This window comes from Bradysia coprophila, assembly GCF_014529535.1.
Source record: "Bradysia coprophila strain Holo2 chromosome IV unlocalized genomic scaffold, BU_Bcop_v1 contig_106, whole genome shotgun sequence".
NCBI lineage: Eukaryota > Metazoa > Arthropoda > Insecta > Diptera > Sciaridae > Bradysia > Bradysia coprophila.
Window position 1 is genome coordinate 16,525 of NW_023503372.1, and position 21,258 is coordinate 37,782.

General features: G+C 34.8%; 2 protein-coding genes across 2 annotated transcripts in view; one reads left to right on the forward strand and one right to left on the reverse strand.

Moving 5' to 3' along the window:
- Positions 1 to 467: 467 nt before the first annotated feature.
- LOC119070679 overlaps positions 468 to 21,258 on the forward strand; it is a 72,383-nt gene continuing 51,592 nt past the window's right edge. The window contains exons 1-2 of the mRNA XM_037175120.1: positions 468 to 486; positions 17,898 to 17,993. The gene's annotated coding sequence lies outside the window, so the exon portion shown is untranslated. The remainder of the gene's footprint in view (positions 487 to 17,897; positions 17,994 to 21,258) is intronic.
- Positions 7,427 to 9,417, reverse strand: LOC119070680 (carboxypeptidase N subunit 2-like). Its single transcript, XM_037175126.1, has 3 exons — positions 8,060 to 9,417; positions 7,625 to 7,991; positions 7,427 to 7,565 (listed from the first exon to the last, which is right to left on the reverse strand). Exons 1-3 carry the CDS (start codon positions 9,372 to 9,374, stop codon positions 7,526 to 7,528), a joined length of 1,722 nt encoding a protein of 573 aa, XP_037031021.1. The 5' UTR covers positions 9,375 to 9,417; the 3' UTR covers positions 7,427 to 7,525.

Here is a 21,258-nt window from a genome sequence, read left to right on the forward strand (position 1 = left end):
AATCGAATCTATACTTTATTTACAGAAACTATTTCATTTCACATCTGACTGTATTACTTAGCTTTAGAAGGCCTATTTTTGGAAATTTTCAGAATTTTTTCGGAAGTTTTTCCGATTTTTTCTTTTGATATTTTTGGAATTAGAATTCAAAAAAATTGGCACTGGTATTTTCATAGAAACTTGACGCCATCTACAGTGTATTAGAAGTGCCAATAGGTCTTGTTAAATTCTTTAAAATAAAAACTTGAGTTAAGAGAGGCACCAGGTAAATTGAAAATAAATCTGATTCTGAAGGCTTCCATTTCAGATTTTAAATTCAAATTTCTTCTTTTATTGATATTTATTCCATTTTATCATTGACCGACAATTACTAAATATTTGTCTTCAACTTTCATTTCAGGTATGTTTCGCTGGTGATAAACATTGTGGAGGAGTAAGACTACTATAAGTACGATACCCTAAGGAGCAATAAATAAGTGATTAGCCGTAAGTAGGGAATTTACTAATATTAAGACGAAATATAAGATGAGTAAATTGCATACATTCCTTTCGTTAAATATTATCAATTTTTCATCACGTGCAATGATAAAACTGATTTGAGATATCAAATAACCCGATTTCTACGACACATCGATTTTTAACCTCTCACAAACAGCAAACAAATCAGCCATATTACTATCGGCTATTCTTTTACTTAGACCTAATATTTTAAACAGATTGAATTCAAATCTTTCACTTCATTATTTTGAACGTGCTCTAGTCAGAACTTGCATTTATTCCGGCAAGATAATTCCCTTGACTGAAAGTCATGGGTCTTACGGATGATAAACACCCTAAAATGTTTGTCACACAATGATCACTACTATGATTGAAAATGCATGAATGTATGACCAAAAACCTTAAATACAGAAAATGTTTGTCACACTTTGATGATTCGTTGATAACACGATAACTTGAGTAATTTTCAACGGATTTTCAAAAACTTTTTTTTTAATCGACGGGGAATTAAATTCCTCAGGTTAAGTTCGAAGATGGGCTACTACGGTCGGGTGTTCTTAGAGATATTCCCAAAAGAATTTTTGTCTCGTCCCTTGATTCCACGATAACTCGAGTAGTTTTCGACGGATTTCCAAAAACTTTTTTTTATTTGACGGGGAATTAAATTCCTCAGGTTAAGTTCGAAGATGGGTTTTATCGGACGGGTGATCTTAGAGATATTCTCAAGAGAATTTTTGTCTGGTCGCTTGATTCCACGATAACTCGAGTAGTTTTCGACGAATTTCCAAAAACTTTTTTTTAATCGACGGGGAATTAAATTGCTGAGGCTAAGTTTGAAGATGGGTCGTAACGGGCTGGTGATCTTAGAGATATTCCCAAAAGAATTTTTGTCTCGTTCCTTAATAACACGATAACTTGACGTAATCCTCAACGGATTTCCAAAAACTTTTTTTTAATCGACAGGGAATAAAATTACGAAGGCTACGTTCGAAGATGGGTCGTAACGGGCTGGTGATCTTAGAGATATTCCCAAAAGAATTTTTGTCTCGTTCCTAGATAACACGATAGCTTGACGTAATCCTCAACGGATTTCAAAAACTTTTTTTATTCCACGGGGAATTCCATTCCCGATGATAAGTTCAAAGTTGGGTTATGACGGTCGGGGGATCTCAGAGATATTCCTAAAAGAATTTTTGTATCGTCCCGTGATATTATCGTGTTATTAGTTGAGTAATTCTTAATGGTCCACAAAAGACAATTATCCCACTAAGAAAGACATTTTTGGGTTAAACTCGTTAATGGAATATACTGGAGTAATATTCTAGGATTCATTCCAAAATTTTGTGTGTGTAATATCTTTATATCGATGATAAGAAAAAAATTAAAGTTTGGACGAGTGTGAACTTTGCGGCCAGAGCGAAGCGAGGGCCGTAATCACACGAGTTTCATTTTTATTCAATATGTAAGCAAGAAATTCGCCTCTTTCCAGGGTCTGTATCTCGTGCTGCCTTTTTGATGGTATCTTTTCATCAGAATCCTTTTTTCAAAACACACGACCACGAATGTATTAGCTTTCAACAGAAAGTAGATTTGGTTGTAGTCACTTGACCAGTTCTGAAAAAAGTGACCAGTGTACCGAAATTTTCATAAAGTGCTCAGTTTTCTCAGGGTTGGTCAAACTGCTACAACCAAATCTATTTTATGTTGAAAGCTAACACATTCGTGGTCGTTATTGCGGTCGTACATACTTGAAAAATGATAATTTTGGTGGAAATATATCACCAAAAGACAGTATTTTAAAATCACCCAAATGTATACTTTTCAGCAAATCGTCGATGCCTCTTAAGTACTGAAAATACGTATGAGCCAGTATATGATCAAGTGCTGGAATTTCTCATATACGTGTTTTGTATCGAAAGTAGGGTACGCATACCCTGGTATACGTTTATATACTTTTAGAGTGATTTTTTTTTGCTCGGATTACAAAAATCTTCTTGAGAAAAGTAGTCAGTCAGTCAAGGGATCTGACCCATCCAAAAGATGGGGCCTAGTAGATGATAGTCTTCCATTACAGCATAAAGAAAAATACGGCAAGACTACTACTTGCGATGTTTAAAGTATCTTTAAGTGCAAAATCTTTTACTTCATTTGTTTTAATACACGTTTTACTATTTAAGACGATATTGAAACCGGAGGTCGTCGTTCATTATTATCGTAACAGTCGATAGCATAGATTGTCCAACACATTGACCATCATAATCCGCTGAGAATCTGCAGCGTCATTAACTTAGTGAGGTCAATCCAATTCAAGTCAAGACTAAAGTGCACAAAGAAATAATTTGCGACAATTAAAACAATAAAAGTTGAAACGAATCAACTCTTCAATGTTATATCTCTCTCTGAAATGTCCATTTAATGCATCAATTTACTGTTTCAAATACCCAAACACTAATCAACTAATTGAATTTATTTAATCTGTTTGATCTTAGTTCAAACAAACATATATGAAGCTTTCGTACATTACTTGTCACTTCAGTATAAAACCTCCTAAATCAAATAGATTTCATTTCCACAAAAACTTGTACGTAGGTATTAACTATCATGTCTGAGTGGATTAATGTTACCTAGTCGGTATAAAATAAGTATAGTCATTTGTGTACCTGTTTTGGACGATTGATTTAAGGAAATTTCGCGGATTGTAGGCCGAACGAAGTGAGGCTTACAAGCGAAAGTGCCTTAAATCAACCGTCCCAAACAGGTGCACATGTGAGTTTTCATGCAGAGGGCCGGAAACCCGAGAAAATTCGAAAAATTGCCCTCATTTTCGGCCCCGAAGCATGAAAAATAAATATGTTCCTCCAGTTATAGCGAGAACAAAAAAAAACCCGAAGAAATAATGATTGTCTCTTCACTATGTTTATACAGACACACACACACAACTTCTATTATAGTTTTATCATCTGTTCCATAGAACAACTCGTGCAGGAAAAAAAATAAATAATTACCACCGAAGTCAATCAAATTGTGGACCCAACAAAAAATAAACTTGTTTTGGTTCTGAGAAAGAAATATATAACACGAGAGAGCAACAACAGATGAAATGTAAAGAAGAAGAAAAAAACGGAACATAAAGCCCAAATCTATTTTGGCTTTTGCAACAAAGTATTTTCTTTTCTGCCCATATGATGTACATTTTGAAAATGGTTCTCGTGTGTGAGAACCGAACAGGCGGCTTAATATTATCGTGCTTGAAATGTGTGTTTATAATGGGGCCTCATAAAAATGTTGGGATATCTCCGGAAAGAAATCACATGGTGATGCTTGAAAAAATATGCTAAAAGAAATAAACAGAAAATACAAAAATATATTTTTATTCAAATAAGTAAGGACATTGTGACGAACGACCAAATATTCACGTTACATTTATGCGCATAATATTTTCGCCCGAAACATACCTACGTCCTATGAGAACGGTCGGTGTTTGTTTTTTTCGAAAATCTTAAAACCCGGTTTAATTGAACGTTCAAAAATCGACCACCCATTCGTTCAAAGAAAATATGGAAACCCGACCCGAACCCGAAGTCAATTCTTTTTTGAAATTAGAAATCCGAAAATTTGACGGGTTACCGGTCAAAACCTAAACGTAACGAAATCGACATTGTAAAAAATTAAAACGGAATGGCTGCGTGTTTTGCTTGAAGTGGAAGGTACTTCATACGCAATTGCGAGCAATACTTTATGGTAATTGACCCAAGGTCGATCCATATGCAAGAGGAGATCTCACAACTATATTAGATACGCGTGATCTCCCCAAGTGTACAGCATTGCACACATAACCATACAACATTTATTTGCCACTCACGAACAGGGCAGGGGCTAAAATTGAAACGAAACGAGGGAAAGAGGTCAAGAATGAAACGTACACCACGTACGTTCTTGAACAAACACTAACTGTTACGTACACATTGCTACTCGAAAGAGACCTAATTCAAACTTTTCTATTGTTTTTCTATACTGTTAAGATTGACAGGAAAACAAAATAAAATGAATTAGGTCTACTTCGTGGCGTTATTTGCAGCCAGTAATATACGGCCTTGGACTACTAATTTTTTGTTTGAATTTCACCTAACGTTCTCCAAACTTGTGTCTTGATTAAAAGTGTGATTTTTTGACTTTAACATGTGTGCATATTTTCAACCAGTAACTTGGGACTATTTTTTACGAAAACATTTACTCATATTTTCTTAAATTTTCCCACATTTTCACGAATTTACAAAATTTTTCAAAATTTCCCTAACTTTTTTTTGGAAAATTAAGAAAAATGTGGGAAAATTCAAGAAAATATGGTAAAGTGTTTTCACAAAAATAGTCCCTGATATAAACAATCATCATGGGACATCTAAAAATTGCCTCCAGTGCAATCGAGCCCTCGTACAAAGATGTGGTCTCCATGTTTTTCCTTGATCCTATACCTTCGTCAACTATTCTCCGTTTCCAGGTTTTTTTATAGGTGGATACAGTAAAAACATACTTGGTAATCCGAGAGAAGCGAGAATTGAGAATGCGTCACTAGAATATTATTCGGATATAATATAACTCAAGGTTTTTAAAAGTAACTAAATCAAATTAAAATTCAACAAGCGTAAAGTTTTTCTGACTTTTTTTGTTGTTATCAAATTTACTGAAACTCGACTAAAACTGTAATTTGACTGAATGTTTTCAAATTACAGTTTCAGGTTGTTTTTTATGCTGTGACATATTGTTCAGAATTTTAGTTTGATAAATTCAAGGCAATCAAAATATTAACTTTTTGTGTGGAATGAATGGATATAACCATAGCACTCTGGCTTACAAGCATAGAACATAGAAGAACATGAAGTCTGGGTAGACTCTGCGTTTCTTTCGTACATACAGGATGCATGTTTTCTTTGTGTGAATGTGTATAATAGACTACAAATTGGACATATCACATTTAAATGGAAATGCTTGGAGCTAGATTGCTATGGTATAACTGAAAATTGGACATTTCATTTTTGCTTTGTTACATTTCGTCCAGTTAAACACTTTTTGGCATCATCTCCCATCTACTTTCAATTTCAAGCTGACGTTCGCTCCAATTCTTTTTTTTTCGTTTTTTTTTTTCATTCAGTAGCGACTTTTCGTGTTCACGAGATCAGGGAGATTATAAATAAGAATAATGGATGAGATGTAAAAAGCATCGAAAAACCATTCTACGAAAACGAACTGTACAGGTACAGAATTTATAGAATTGATTTTTTGTTTCCTTGTATGTACTGTACCCAAAACTGTGGTTTCCTTTGCATTTTACCCTTGATATAACCTTTGGAAAACGGAATTTTTCTTCTTTTTTTTCGTTCTTCTTTTTCTCTCAAGCATACACGTTCTTTCTCGCAAAGTGTATGAACTCCGGGCATGGTTGATAATTAGAGCTTAATGTGCGAATTCATTCTGTTGATATGGAATTTTATTTTCTGCATAAAAATGTTTCATGTTACATCGTTTCGTTTTCGAATAAAAACTTTTTTTTTTCCTCACTTCGCACCGTCTGCCTTACAAATAACGTCAATGTAATGAAATGTTAATTATCATTATTTTTGAGTAAATGTGCAAATTAGGGTGTAACTTGTCGGTGCTTCGCTTTGAAATAGACATGCTAAATCAAATATTATCCACTGTCAAGGTCAAGTCAGTCCGTATGTACAATGTGGATAAGATATTACCTTTTCAAGTTTAAATCGATGCGAATTGATAAAAATTGTTTGAATAATCTGAACACTCGTCGCAATGCTCACATAAATATGCGATACGGGCCATATGAGTATATATTTACTTTAAATATATACGTTGTGTGAGCTTGTCGTATACAATTATCTCTAGCCTAACCCTTGTTTTGAAGCTGATGAATAATCGCAATAAAAAACACTCAATTTTTCATTCAGTTTTTTGTTTCGGGACAATCTAATAATAAAATTGTAATTACACTGAAGTGAATCATTACCCTGTGTAGATACCCAGAAAAGTCCTAGGTCATACAGTCAACAAAATTATTTTCGAAATTATTTTATGCTTTCGATTCGATTCTCGCAGATACTATTCAGTCTACGAGACTGGCCTCGAATTCTAGAGTGTCGGGAATCTACGTCCGAACGAGATTCCTACTCTAGAGTAAGAATCTCACACCCACACATTTTTTCTAGGGTGTTTTCTGAGTTACTAGGAATTGCAAATGGGTGCGAGCTCCATCTAGGGTGTTAACAAATTGGTGCGAAGTCGATTTAGAGGGTGTTGAGGGAAATGAATGCAACCTGATCGTAAATTTTCTATTGACACTCTAGATTGAGTATTAATCTCACTCAGTGCGAGATTCACTTTTTCATAATATAAACGTAGGCATTTCGCACTGTAAGGGTCGGTGCTTGTTGTTTCAGTGAATGAAAAATCTAGTACTTCAACGACTAATTAAAATGGCAAATAGTGCGTCCCTCCCTCACGTGCGTGCGCTCACGCTATAATAATAGGAAAAAATTAAAAATGTATGAAGTGCACATATTAGCTCAGCTCCCTACGCCCCATGGCGGCTTGTGCGCTACAGAATGACACCATAATAATTATTTTGAGGCGTAGAGCCATATAATCGTTCAATCTGTTACTTCTTTTGTTTCAAGTATCGCCCGCTTAATGTTTGAAACAAGATCTTTTTCTTCATTAGTTCAACTATACTTTTCACTATATATGTGAGAGCCAGTCGCTTCATTACGTCGGTATTGTCGATAACAGATATCTGAAAGGTTACTACTCTACTTCTCAGACTTGGTTGTCACTTAAAATGTTTGTTCGAATACTGAATTTGATTTTTCGATCACCACAAGTGTTAATAACAGAAGTAAGTAACAGCGCTGTAGTTGTCACCAATGATGAATCAAAATTTATTTACACGAGGTCACAGGTCGTACAATTTATATCAATAATTCAAAGTCCATTCGAATTGATACATGTTCGGCGAACGTTAATCCAAAGGTTGTACACTCCATGACGCTCTTGTTCCACTGCAAAATACAAAAAATTAGAGAACAATTCAACTACACGACAATGAACCAGTACTTACACAGCCCTCAAACCATAAAAGCTAACCGGGAAGAAATCTTGCATCGCGAAAGCCATGAAAGGGAACTCATCATTTCCACTGTAAACCAGAATAATTTGATTCACCCAAGTGATTCGAAAATCGTTCCATTGATCGGGCGAGATAATATTTGGTGTGGGCACGCTGACAACATTCGTGTCTTGATTCATCCGAATAACGGATCTTGTGTTGTTCGATGCACCAATGAAAATTTCGATCATTGGACGCCATGCAAAGTCGAATGGTGTGAGAGCAATTTGAACTTCATTGGTGGTGTTAACACGTACGACAATTCCAGGATTTCGTCCATCGAAGAACGAAAATGCATCGTCGCCCTCAGTTACTGTGTCTACGCTCGAAAGAAAGTGTGAAATTGAACAACTTTATTCTACTTCACCCACTTCAATTCAATGTTACCTATGATGTATCGCATATTGCTGAAGCATGTCTCCAGCATGACCAAAAATTGAGCTCGACTAATTCGAAAATTCAGAAAATAGTTGTTGGCACACAGATTGCCAATGAAACTAAGTGTATCAAGGCTGGTCGCATCATCAATGATTGCTCTATCCAGAGCATTCACAATGTTTTCATCTAAATCCAACGCTTCCAAGTTAGTCAATGTTCCGAAACTACTTCTTCGTACAGTCTTCAAACGATTACTCCACAAGCCGATGTAAGTAAGATTCGGCATCGGAACGAAAACACCCTGCGGAAGTTCCTCGATTTCGTTAAAATTCAAATTCAACGATATCAAATTGATTAAGTCCTCAAAACTATCGGATTGCAGCTGCCGTAAACGACATTGTGACATGTATAACTCTAGAAGATTGTCCAGTCCTCGAAATGCCCCCGAGTTAATCACTTGAATCGGATTAGAACTGATGTCAAGAGACACCAATCGGCTGAGATCAGCGAAAAAATCCGGTTGAAGTTCCGTTAAACCGTTGCGGAATAAGTTTAAGTTTTCTAGATTCTGCAGTTGTGCGAAAGCTCCTGGTGGAATTTGAGTAATCATGTTACTTCCCAAATCGAGTGTACGCAACGCTTCCAATCCATTGAAACTATCTTGCGACAGTGTGACCCGATTTTCTGCCAACGTCAAGTAGATAAGACGATCATTCGCTGAAAACCATTGGTTATTGATTGCATTGAGATTTGCGCTGATGAGATGGAGATACTGAAGATTTTCGAGAGGCCGGAATACACCAGCTGGTATATCTTGGAACGGATTGAAACTCAAATCCAAGTCCTCCAAATTTCGTTGATTCGAAAACACATTCTCCGGCAAAGTTGTCAGTGAATTCGTGTCCAAATTAATATCCACAAGGTTGGGCAAGGTGACGAAGGCGTCCGCTGAGATTGAACTAATCGAATTAGCAGATAAGCCAAGTTCAGTAACCCGTGTACAGCCGGCAAAGTCACTATCACCAATTGCAATCAGTCCAGTAAAGTACATCCCAATGGAATCAAGATTTGGAAATTGTTCGCAAATGATACTGGGTACATTTGTACTAACGCCACTGACCCTGTACACAGTCGTTACGTCAGCATTGGTATGTCCTTCCAAATGAATACCTTCGATTTCCGTAAAGTTATTGAATCCATTCGGATTATTTATTGTTAGATCACAGGTATATGTTCCACCGTAGAGGGCATAAGTACACCTTAAGGAAGACTGTTGTGCAATCACTACATTTAAGAGAGTAGAAATGATGATTAGAGCTATCATCTTGATGGCTCAAAGTGAACTGTACGTAAAATGTTCATAAGTATCATACCACCTGGAGAAGAGTTACAGAAATCACAGATTATGCTATGTTTAAGTACATTGAATTGATAAGATTGTGTACTTTGAGTTATTTTCTTGTTAAAAATGGATTTAATGAAATTCAGCTATATCTAGAGGCAGGTCCAATAGATTAAAAGACGTATATCACATACGCACGACATTTTCATAAGAAGCTGCAATCATAGCCCCGCAATCACTGGAAAGGTAACAACGATAAGTTTGTGGAGATGAAATCACTAAATCTGTTATTTCCTTTGGCCCTGAGTGGATGCAAAATCTTTTACTTCATTAGTTTACACATTCTTCTATAAACTTCTATATGAGGGAGGACTACCCTGAGCTCATCGGTTACATTAGTAATAGATGTGGATAACAGATGATCCGTTTCTGAATGGTTTGCAACCTTTACTTACTTTTACTGAGACTGAAGCAGTTAAAGGTTTATTAATTTCAAGATAAATGTCTTTTATGGACAATTAGCTAAATACGCGAATATTTTTGTTACATAACTCACTAGGTATGCGCATGCTAATGGGCATTGTGCAAACTATTTGTCGTGGATCGCGGATGGACTAGGATGAAATAGATCTTCGATCTTAAATTGAAAGGTTTGATATTGAAAAGGTAAATGTTTCAGATAGATGTGTATTTTACTCTGCATCAGGTTATTAAAGTGAGATCAATCGCGTTGAAAAGGTAATAAATCCACACAAAAAAGGTCGACCCAATATTTTAATCCCTAAATAGATTAAAATGAAATAATTCAAATTCAGGAATTTCCTTTGTGTACTCTCCCCTACACACATATTTCAATTAAATATTAATGTCGAACAATCGACAGACCGCACCGAGAGAATCAGGTTCCATGTATATATTAATTTATCAAACATTTTAATTGAATTGTAAATATATTATATAATGTAAGCACCAATTTATTTCGTTTCCATTGAAAGCTAATAACCCATCATCGACAATATCGACGCGTACATTATTATATGTATAAAACATTGAAAGTGCATGATGTTCGGTAATATTTCGTTCATAATGCATTTATTGCGCCCATATTTTTAATCTTTTTTTTTTAAATCGGATTAATATTTTATGATTTTGTTTTAAAAAATTGATAGGGTGTCCCAGGCATCAGTGGTATACATCACATATATGTACATCTACGCACTAGTGCGTGAAAGTGACGTTTGCAAAAAATGAGAATTCCGTTGCCGTACACAAAATCTTGTGTCTAACTTGTGCCCTAACTGAAATTTTGTTTAAAGTATCGCATGAAGTTTGATACATCTTCAACTTGATTAGCTTTAGTATATCTCTTTGAGAATTCCAGTTATCGTTTACGTCACGTCGTTGTCAATAACAAATGGTTAACTAAATGGATACAAATTCCTATGCTTATCAAAGCAATTGTACACATCCACAGAGTTAAAGTACCTAGAGGCATCATGGGCGAAATTCGATGAAAAATCACCTCACAAAGACAACTGACAGAAATGTTATCTTTCCTATTTTCAAAATATGATAATCGTGCATTTGATTCATGTATTCAAGGGACACTTGCTGTTTTAAATATTGAATTCAATTTGATGTCCTTTATTCTAAAAATGCATTCAAAGCAGTATGACCATCCAATATACATTAATTATGTGTGAAAATCATCCAATTAAAATGATTTTTAAACAAACCTCAAATTATGTATTGCGACTTTTAAATGAAATAAGTGATTTCAATCATTAGTATCGAAAGCGTTACACGATATACTTCCAACAAACAAAGTCAAAGATTTATATGGCAATGCCCATGTTGTTTGTAAAAGACTATGTCCATGTAACGCACTGCAAGCATGAGTAATTGTAGTGACAGCTGTCAAATAGAGTATTATTTTGTGTGATTTTTTTTAGAGATTTTTTTACAATGCCAATGCATCTAGAGTACCACTCATGCTTGAAGTGCTTTGGTCTATGATATAAAGTTGCCTCTTTCGACAATTGTTTCCTTTTCTGTAAATATGTTTCTGATAAAAGAGCTTTTACGTAAAGAATGTGAAAATTGTTAACTTGGCGCGATGTCAAGGTTTACGACAGAATGTGTGCGCGTGAAATGGTACACATTTATGTATTCAGGATCAGAAGAGAAATAGGGATGCTCGGCAGATAAAAAGTGTTTTCACCTCTTGCCAAAAATTGTTAAGTCGTCATAACGGTTCTCGCCTTCGGCTCGACCAGCAATGCTGGTCTCTATAATAATTTTGGCAAGAGGTATAATCTTATATTATTGATTCAAAATAGCGGATTGAATTACGAATGTTTTTCGCTTCACGTTCCGCCCAAAACTAAATCTGAACACAACGACCATAACATCGTTTGACAGAAATCAATTACGTTAATGTACCTACTACTCTGTACCCACATTTACGCACGAATGGCAATGGAATCAGCATCTGTACAAACGTCACTTTGACTGACTAGTGCGTAAATATGAAATTTCATTGACGCACTGCTTCGATCGTACAAAGTACAACTTTATCAAAGGAATATTTACGCTATGTAGTAACTATGTAATGAAGTGAAGTGTAATAGTAATTTATGGAAGAAATACTTTTTTACTAGATGTCAAGTTATCTAACGAGTGAAGCGAGCTAAAAACAATCCCTTTCGAAACGTGTCGCATACTTTGTTTTATTCGATTTCTTCGCAAAGTTCACTTTTTCATTCTTAATTTCATTGATATGTACTTTTTGCCTAAAACGGTTATATCGAAATCCTTTTTGTCACTAGTGATGAAAAGGGCGTCAATATGTCATTGAAGTGACTCATGGAAAAGTGTTTGCAACAGAATTGCATAAAATTACGTAAAAATCCAACTGAGACAGTGTCAGTGAGACACCCTCTACAACATTATATTTAATGCAATAGAAATGAAAAAGTAACAAATTGTTTTGTTGTGTTTTATTACAAACTATATGCTCAATGCTCACAGACTTTACAATGCATTAGTAATATAATTAATTGTATGTAAAAATCACAATTTTTCATTTCATTTGATATGTTAACTAAGCGAAACTGTAATTTAAAATTTAACCTCCTTTTGAACAATAATTTTTCGCTTTTTTTCTTTTTAAAGAATTTTTATCATGAGACTTAACGTATAAATGCACATTATTTTTAAGAAAATTTAAATAATATTATCGAAATCATAAATTACAATAAAAAAAACCGTTTTAGCGTCGGAGGAAGTCGAAAAGTTACATTATATGCATTGCGCTTTTACCATTTTGTGGTTCATTTGCTGCTGTTATGCAAAATTTATGATGGTGCTAAAGGTTTTCCAGCCATTCAAACGTTTTAATGCAATTATTCTATTTGTCATTTTACGATCGGTGCCATGAAATGCTACCGTTTTATGTTTTGCTTTCAACAAAGAACATTTTTAACTGAGATGTGACTGAAGGGAATAAATTTTATTCGGATTTTGTGTTTACGATTTATACGTATTATTGTCGCGCTTTTTGTGCACCGGATAAAAAGGATGCGGAAATGTGTTTGTCGAAGCTTCAAGCTTCTAGAGCTTTGATAAATTATTTTTGATAGGAAATGTTTTTCCGGGAACATTGTCTACGACGTGATTCGAACCAAATTTTAGTGTTATCAGAAATACCATTAAATAGAGGATGTGATTGAACGACGACCTGATTAAATTTAACTCGCTATACGGGTTTTTCCGTTTTTCACAGTACAACACTCACAAGCAGAGACTATTTTTTGAAAAACATTTTCCAACATTTTTCAACATTTTTCCAAATTTTCCAAAATTGTCCACAAAAAACTGTTGTTTTTTTTGGAGAAATGTGAACATTTTTCGAAAATTTAAGTAAATGTGGTAAAATGTTGTCCCGAAAATAGTCCCTGCTCGCAAACCGTATTACCGCCGAGTAAATGTAGAAAACGAAAGCAATTTCCGCCAATATGGGGTTCGCATTTAGCACATCCAACGTTAGTTATCCGAACAAATGTTTTCTGTAAGTTGATTCAACCGAAAATTGGCCAGCGACCAATGAAAGCATTAACAGTGACACAGTAATGAAGAGACGAAAAAAAAACTGCTGAGAGAGCATTCTTATCAGGTGTTTGATGTTTTACCACCTACTGTAGCAGAATATTTTTAACAAATTTTCCTCCTTGTAGCAACCTCGAGTCATACCTTGGACGAGTTATAGAATCAAAAAATTCGGTTTGGGGCTTTTCATTTAATAATGTTTGGCGTGCGTGTTAGCTTTAGCTCTTCTGGATTTAGTTTGCGTAAATATCAGGTGGTTTGTCATGAAAACTTACGGGGTCTTGTTTGAACGGCCCCTAATCTCGTTTCAAATCAAGGTTAATTTTTTTGTCAGCACAGTCCACTAAATCTACTAAATATTTGAGCGATTTAAGAGAAATCTTGAAACGTTATAGAAATAGATAGTTATCTGCTATCGACAATGACATCAAGAATAAGCAATTAGCTCTCTATCTGGTGCTCTCTCATTACAGCGAAATGTATAAAAAAAAAATTGAAGTTACAGATTTTGTGTCAAACACTGATTCTTTACACAATGAAGTACTAGATTTAATAATTCCAAAACGTTTAGATCGGATTGACTAATTGACTCGTGAGCTGAGTAGTTATATTCGTAATGCGAAGGCCTTCATAACGGATGGGATAATATGGAAACGTCATTTCGACAGAAAAATTGTCACATAAGGCAATTGAGTGTATTGTCATTAAACCAGGACATCTATTACTTCTTTTATTAAAAATCAAAACGTTTACACAACATCTTTTACTTCAATAGTTTTTAACAAACATTTCACTATAATACGATCACCTGAACCAGATCTCATCGCTCATTTTTGTCATCGCTGTCAGCAACAGATAGCGAAATTTGTGTGTTGTGTTGCATATAAATCTTAATTGTGTCATGAGTGGTGTTATATTCTATGTGTGCATCCATACCACTGAAGATAAAAACAACTAGCTAAATCAATGGCACTCTTACGTGCTTGCCAACCGTATGCTTTCCATCACAAATATCATATGGGAATGGTCAATTGAAGATAGAGCTACACACTGACCTCTGAATGGAAATGTTTACAATTTAATGTAGAGAGATGGAATTTTGTTACACAAAACTTGGTTTCACAATCAAACGAAAATTTTGTATTTTGATTTTCCAAACTAGTCAAGTGTATACTTTACAGACAAAATGAAATTAAAATTTGAGCATTTATAGCCGTTCGTTGAAAAATATTTTACGTTGTTTTGCAAAATAATTCAATTAAAAGCCAGCCAAGCCAAGAATTCTCTGTTACAGGAAAAGGAATTCCATTTTTTTCCAACAAAAAAACAAAAACAACATGTACCAGTTCAACCGAGTGAATTTATATATTAAAACCGAAAAACTGAACAGCACAGTGTTTTAGCACACAGTCTCGCGACTGTGCCGTGACTATAAATTGATTATTTCTTATTTATATTGAACAATAAATTAATCGTCAAATGAATTATTTAAAATTTATGTTTATTAGAAACAAGTAACTTAATCTCGAATTACATATTCATTAGATCGGTATACAAATCGTAACATATGCTGAAGAAAAACCTTAAATATTTACATTTGAAATTATGATTATTGTTATTAGAGTAGAGTGTTGTTGAATCTGAAAAAAACCTTGCCTACCGTACTTACACCTACGCCAATTATTTTTTATTATTTTTTTAAACATTTTTTCATCGTCTTTTCATGGGGATTCACGGACGGCCAGTTTTGTATGATATGTTTAGACCCGTATGAAGTACTGTGGTCTTACACGTTTACCATCATCGACTCACTGAGAGGGGGAAATCTCCGGATATTTAAACGCTTGTAATGTGTAGGAATCGCAGAACCGGCTAATGAGTTAGAGCCCTTGGTTTGAACCCGTATAAGACGTTTTTCTCCAAATAGGTCGATCAAATTTGATTTCAAATATTTTTTGCTTTATTAGTTAGGAACTAGGGATTAACAATACCAACCAGGGAAAACAAAGTTCATGAAATTCGGTTTACCCTTGGACTGAGAGCATGTCGGGCTACTTAGGCCGTGCAGTGAAAAAAGCAAAAGTGTCAAGTAAATTTCAACCGATTTTCATGAATTTTTTTATTTGAAAGGCGGCGAAACCAGTAAAGCTGCGATACTGTGTTCGATTCCCAAACAAAATGGCCGACAGTCGCCATATTACATTTTAGTAAAAGTGAAATATCTTGGTAAGAATAATACTGATTGAGAGTTTCTGTCAACAGACATGTATATATAACTATATGCTGTTGTATTGAGCTATATAATAGGTATATAAATCTATATCGAGCTATATATTAACATTTTCAGCTGTAAAATGTTCATTTATAGTTACATATAGCGATATATAACGGTATATTGCTGTTTATCTAGTCTTTTGTTAAATTTGACTTCGTACGGGGCTGTCAACATTGTTGTAAACAATTTCAGAGTGAGATAATTTATAGAGATAAGATTAAGTGGCATGTATTGAAGGTGCAGTGTTGCAGTGTGGTTTCAATATAAATGACTTTTGTGGACAACTAGCTAGTATATATTACGTACACTATTCGTACGGGTCCCACCGTATGTTTTTTTTCATCCATTATTGTTAAAATTAGGTAAAAATTTTACACTTCACGACAAGAGATGTTAATAATAATATTTTATCGGCTCAACGAACGAGAAAAAAATTATTTTGAAACAATAAATGTGGTAAATTTATACTTAATGATAAAAGACTCGTAAAGTCAGTTTTAAACTTGAAATTATTTCTTAAGAGCGTCATTAACACACAAGAAGTGTGCTCATATTGAATTTCAAATTTAAACACATTCCATATTTCATGGTGATGATTTTATCGACTCGGAGCACTGTCATCGATTGGTAAAATTAAAAAATTTAGAAGAAGTAAAACAAAAACTCAAAACAACCAAGCGAAATTATGTTAATTTAGGGCGCACCTCATTCTCTGTCGTTAATAAAATCTGTAGGTTACATATGTTCGTATACCTCATCACGTATTGCAATTTTATTAATTTTTTTTTTGCATAAGTTGCAATAAGACGCCATTGATATACCCGATTTGACGTAGGCGCATCGAATTACCTTCAGATAGGATTTATTTTTCATTCATGAAAAATACAGATGGTTGGTAACGCTGTGACATACATGCGCAGTCGTTTTTTTTTTCTGGGACAGCTAGGTCAGGAAGGTAGGGCCGCCATAATCGTCATAATCAAATGCATTTACAATGAATAATTGTGTCAACAATGCCCATAAATGCATTAAAAATACATTGATGTCAGTGACAGGGCGAAGAGATAAGTAAGACATGGTCGCGTCTGGCGTCGTCGCAACCTTAACGCGTAAGACGCAGATGGGAACGTTAGCAAAACGGTAGAAAACTGTAAATTCAACTGCAAAGCTAACGGTAACGCCTTTCCCAATGTGAATTTAGTGTTATGGTTCACTTTACCGTTGAATTCAAAGTTAGCGGCTGTTTGGCTAACGATCCCTAATAAAGAATGACTTTCGGTATGTCGAGACATGTAAGAAAAATCTATGCATTTCGCCGATATTGATCGGAGAATTCAATGGTCAATGCTCTATCTAGCACCGAAGCTAACTGTGACATTAGTAAAATAAGAGCTACCATAATCAAGGTTGGCTTTTCTTACGTCACAGTTAGCTTCGGTGCTATCAGTGTCCCATATGGGCAGGAATGAATTAGCGATGGGTTCGACAAAAACAAAAGGGTTTTGAGTCACCTAGAACATGCATATTTGGCGCCCAGAATGTTGCTTTACAAATTGCCCTTGTAGTTATATGAACGAAGGCTATTAGCGATCAGTGCGTCGCGTAGCGGAAAAAATATCGTTACAAAGAAATAGAATCATTCATAAAAAAGCAGTAGTGGATTGTCTCTTAACCTTTAGAATAGCAATTCTATGACCTTAAAATCGAAGCAACTCTAAAAAATCCTGAATGGTTACAAGATTAACCTTTTATTCGAATTTTTGAATCAACATAAGACCGTGTATCACCGGATTGATTCCGAAAATTTTCTTATGTTCGTAAAATTGCATGTAGCCTAAAGTGTCCACAAAGCAGAAAAAAAACTTAAAAATGCAAGATTTAGAGAGGGTTACAGGTATAGAAATCTCTCACAAAGTCCCTCATCTCTTCTGCACTAAGTTTTTCATGCGTAATGGATACAGTCTTTTATATAACATGACACAATTAATTCAACTTTTGTGTTTTGTATTTGCATGTCCTCCTTTAAACAGGAATTCCGGTTGATGCCCTTTCTGGGTTTGTAGTCTGTAAGTGTTCGTATTCTGATCGACAAGTGTATTAACGCAAAATTCTTTTATTTACAGACATATCCTACTCTGTACGACTGGTAAATTGGAACCGATCCCAATCCATAAACGATGAGATGACAGTTGGATTGAACTATCGACTGTATTTAATTGGTAAGTTCAATATAGCCATTTCCGAAATTAGCATAAATATGAATGGAAATTGGCAAGATCTATAATTATAAAGCTTCATGATTTTACGACAGTTTTAATTTTATGTACGCATTACGTGACCACTTTCATCAAAACAAAATAGCCAACAAAATGCAAACAATTAAAAAAAAAACTTTATTTTATGGTCAAGAATCATGTAATTTGAGCTGATGGAATTCCTGATAGACTTTATGATGTTTTGACATTTTTTTTTGTTCGTTATTTCCTTGTTGAGATTTTTTACAATGCCGTAATAATTATGCGTGTGGGTGTTACGCTCGCTGGACTCTTTGTGATAGTTTTTGTATAATACAATTTTTGGTTTGAATTTATGGTTGCCTGGCTGTTGATTTTTTTAAATTCGTTTTTGTTGTTTGGTTTGTTGCCATTCGTTTCGGATGTTTCGTATAAATATTGTGCATAAATTTCACAAAAAAAAAAGTTTCATCTCTTCACACGCAACTGCACCGATGTCAACGTGCTTTTAATGCAAATATACTACAACAACGTCAATTTAAGAACTTAAAACCGCTGCCGGTTTGAGTTGTGTAACATTCTCTATCGCAATTTACGAAGAAAATCATTTTGTCATTTTAAAGCAGCAGCGAAAATAAAAAGTTGCTGAATTTAAATGTACACACAGTGGATTTGCATGACGAACGGTGCGGCAAGTTTGTCGAATTTATTATTCTAAATTTGATAGCAGCTTATTCTTCCTGAGTTGATGCGGTTTTAAATTTGGGTAGAGAGAAAATTTTGTGTAGGATGAATGAACACCTGACAAAATTTGCGCGAAAACGGAGGGAAAATAAAACAATTCCTCTTCAGTTATTGACGCAAAGACTGTTACACACCGCATGACGAGGGGTATCACACTGTCCAAAACAGATTTTTTGGGTTGAGTGATAGATTATTTTCTTGTCGTTAAGGTTCGTAAAAGACAAAGCAGATCTCTAGCAACCGCATTGGCCTTGCTTACAAAATTAGGAGGCCTCGGACAGTATCCGCAACTTTCATTACACTGTCTTTATACACTAATAACATAACGTAATAGCGGACACTGTCCAATGTTAGGCCTCCTAATTTCGTAAGTAAGGTGAATGCAGTTACTAGAGCGCTGCTTAGTAAAAGATCAAGTTTAGCTCTTGCTAGATATAGCTGTCTTGTAGGGAACTTGACAATGAATGTTGCGAAGATAGTACCCACTACAAATAACAGTGACTTTCCTTTGCATATGTCGGTGGTACGTATTAAATTCTCTAAACAGGTCAACTTCATTAACCTCAGCATTACCGACACGCCTCTGATACCAAGTCGGTAGTTTTCGTCTCACATTTCCTCCATAATTAACGAACATTTACGGGTGATTTATTCGTCCCTTCATTGACCTAATATGACCCGTATTAACCTGAATCGGTTACCCCTCGCCACAACAAGTACGTTGCGTATTTATTTTAATCATCCGATCGGATGTTGCTAAATTCGTAAATAAAATATTTTCTTTTAACGATTCGCGAATGTGCTGCTGGTATACATTCAAGTCGATTTTCTTTTCCCATTTTTTCTTTTCTGCAACAAGGAAACAATCGATACCCCCGTAAATGTAAATTATAAGAAGTCCCTTTTTTTCCAAGCAGGCGACACATTTCAGCACACGATTTCCGAATAAATATTACGTTTCGTAACTTTGTCGTCTTACATAGTGACTGGAGGAATAATCCTTTTCTCGAATACATATCGACTGAAATGAACCCATAAATATCTCACACTGTGTATATAATACTTTTGCTATGGAAATAAATCGTTGTCACGCCAATTTTCATCAAATCAGAGCAAAGTTGAATGGATTCACATAACGTTTGTGTAAATGTTTTAATAAGTTGTTTCGGGAATGAACGGAATTCGTAAGTAGTTTTGCCGTCAGTTCAGTTCAGTTCACACCATTATCGAATAGAATAGAAATCTGTTTACAAAATAAAATAGAAATTGCTAGGAATGACAATTGTTTTTCGGTCGAAAATTTCCAAGGCTATAGACTGTTGGGGAGGTCACGCAGACCGCCATTTTATACGCGGGGACACACAAAACAGAATTCACTTACTATGAAATTGTCAAATTTGACAATCCATCTTCTACGAAAATTTCATACTTTGTGTGTGTCCCCCGCGTATCTGTATCTGCGAGACCTCAGCATTGGAAAATTTCAACGTAACGAGATAAATATCTAGTCATTTGTCAATAACAAATTGTTATCGACATAGGCGAAAAAAATACAGAACTAGCCATGTTTAGTGTCCCTTTATACCAGGGCCTATTTTACGGAAACATGTTTCTCAAGTTTTTGAAAGTTTCCAAAATGTTTCTGAAAAGTTTCTTAAAGTTTCTCAAAGTTTCTTAGAGTTTCTAGAAAAGTTTCCTTAAGAAACTTTAAGAATCTTTAAGAAAAATTTTGGAAACTTTCAAAAACTTGAGAAACATGTTTCCGTAAAATAGGCCCTGCTTTATACACCAATTGTATGGAGATTAAAACAATTGAACTAAAAGAGTTGTATATGAAACGTTAAGAGGTGTTTAAAACAAACTAAGTAAAAGACACGGCTTTTCATCAGTTATCGATAACGGAGACAAAAATAATGACTAGCTCTGAGTAATGTATGTCTTAATATAGTAAAATGCGCGATAAAAAAATTGAAGTACAAGATTTGAAATCAACCTAATATAAATAATTTGATCGATGGAAGTAATAGAACCGATAATAATATTGGTCGAAAGCTTGTCGTCTGTAACAGGTTAAACTTGTTCTTTGCATATTGCGAGGCTTATTGTCCTTTTCGTATTTCCACTGTCACAAAATAAGGTCACGCAGATTCCAGCACAAATTGTTATGCCGCCGAACAATTTTATTTTGAGAAAAATGCAGAATACAGAAGAACTTTTAGCAATTCAAATTATTTTGTCGTTAGATAACGCCATGTCAAAATTATTTTTGCACGAAGAAAAAACAACAATTTATTGAGGTCAAAAGTTCAAATTCAAAAGACTACTACATTGCTCAAAAGTCACTCTCAGCACTCGCGTCGTCGTCGTCGTCGTCATCCTTCCTGTGTTTTTCTGTGCTACAAAAAAGAAACTCTTTGAAGTTATAGCACACGTACAATATATACAGGCGATATCTAAACGTATTATACTTTATCGTAAACATGACTGCAATTTTATTTATGTAACC

Coding starts and splice junctions, on each gene's coding strand:
- LOC119070680 (XM_037175126.1), bottom strand. CDS start 9,374: ATGATAGCTCTAATCATCATTTCTACTCTCTTAAATGTAGTGATTGCA. Junction 7,992..8,059: donor CAATATGCGATACATCATAG/GTAACATTGAAT, acceptor TTTCGAGCGTAG/ACACAGTAACTGAGGGCGAC. Junction 7,566..7,624: donor TTTTATGGTTTGAGGGCTGT/GTAAGTACTGGT, acceptor TGTATTTTGCAG/TGGAACAAGAGCGTCATGGA.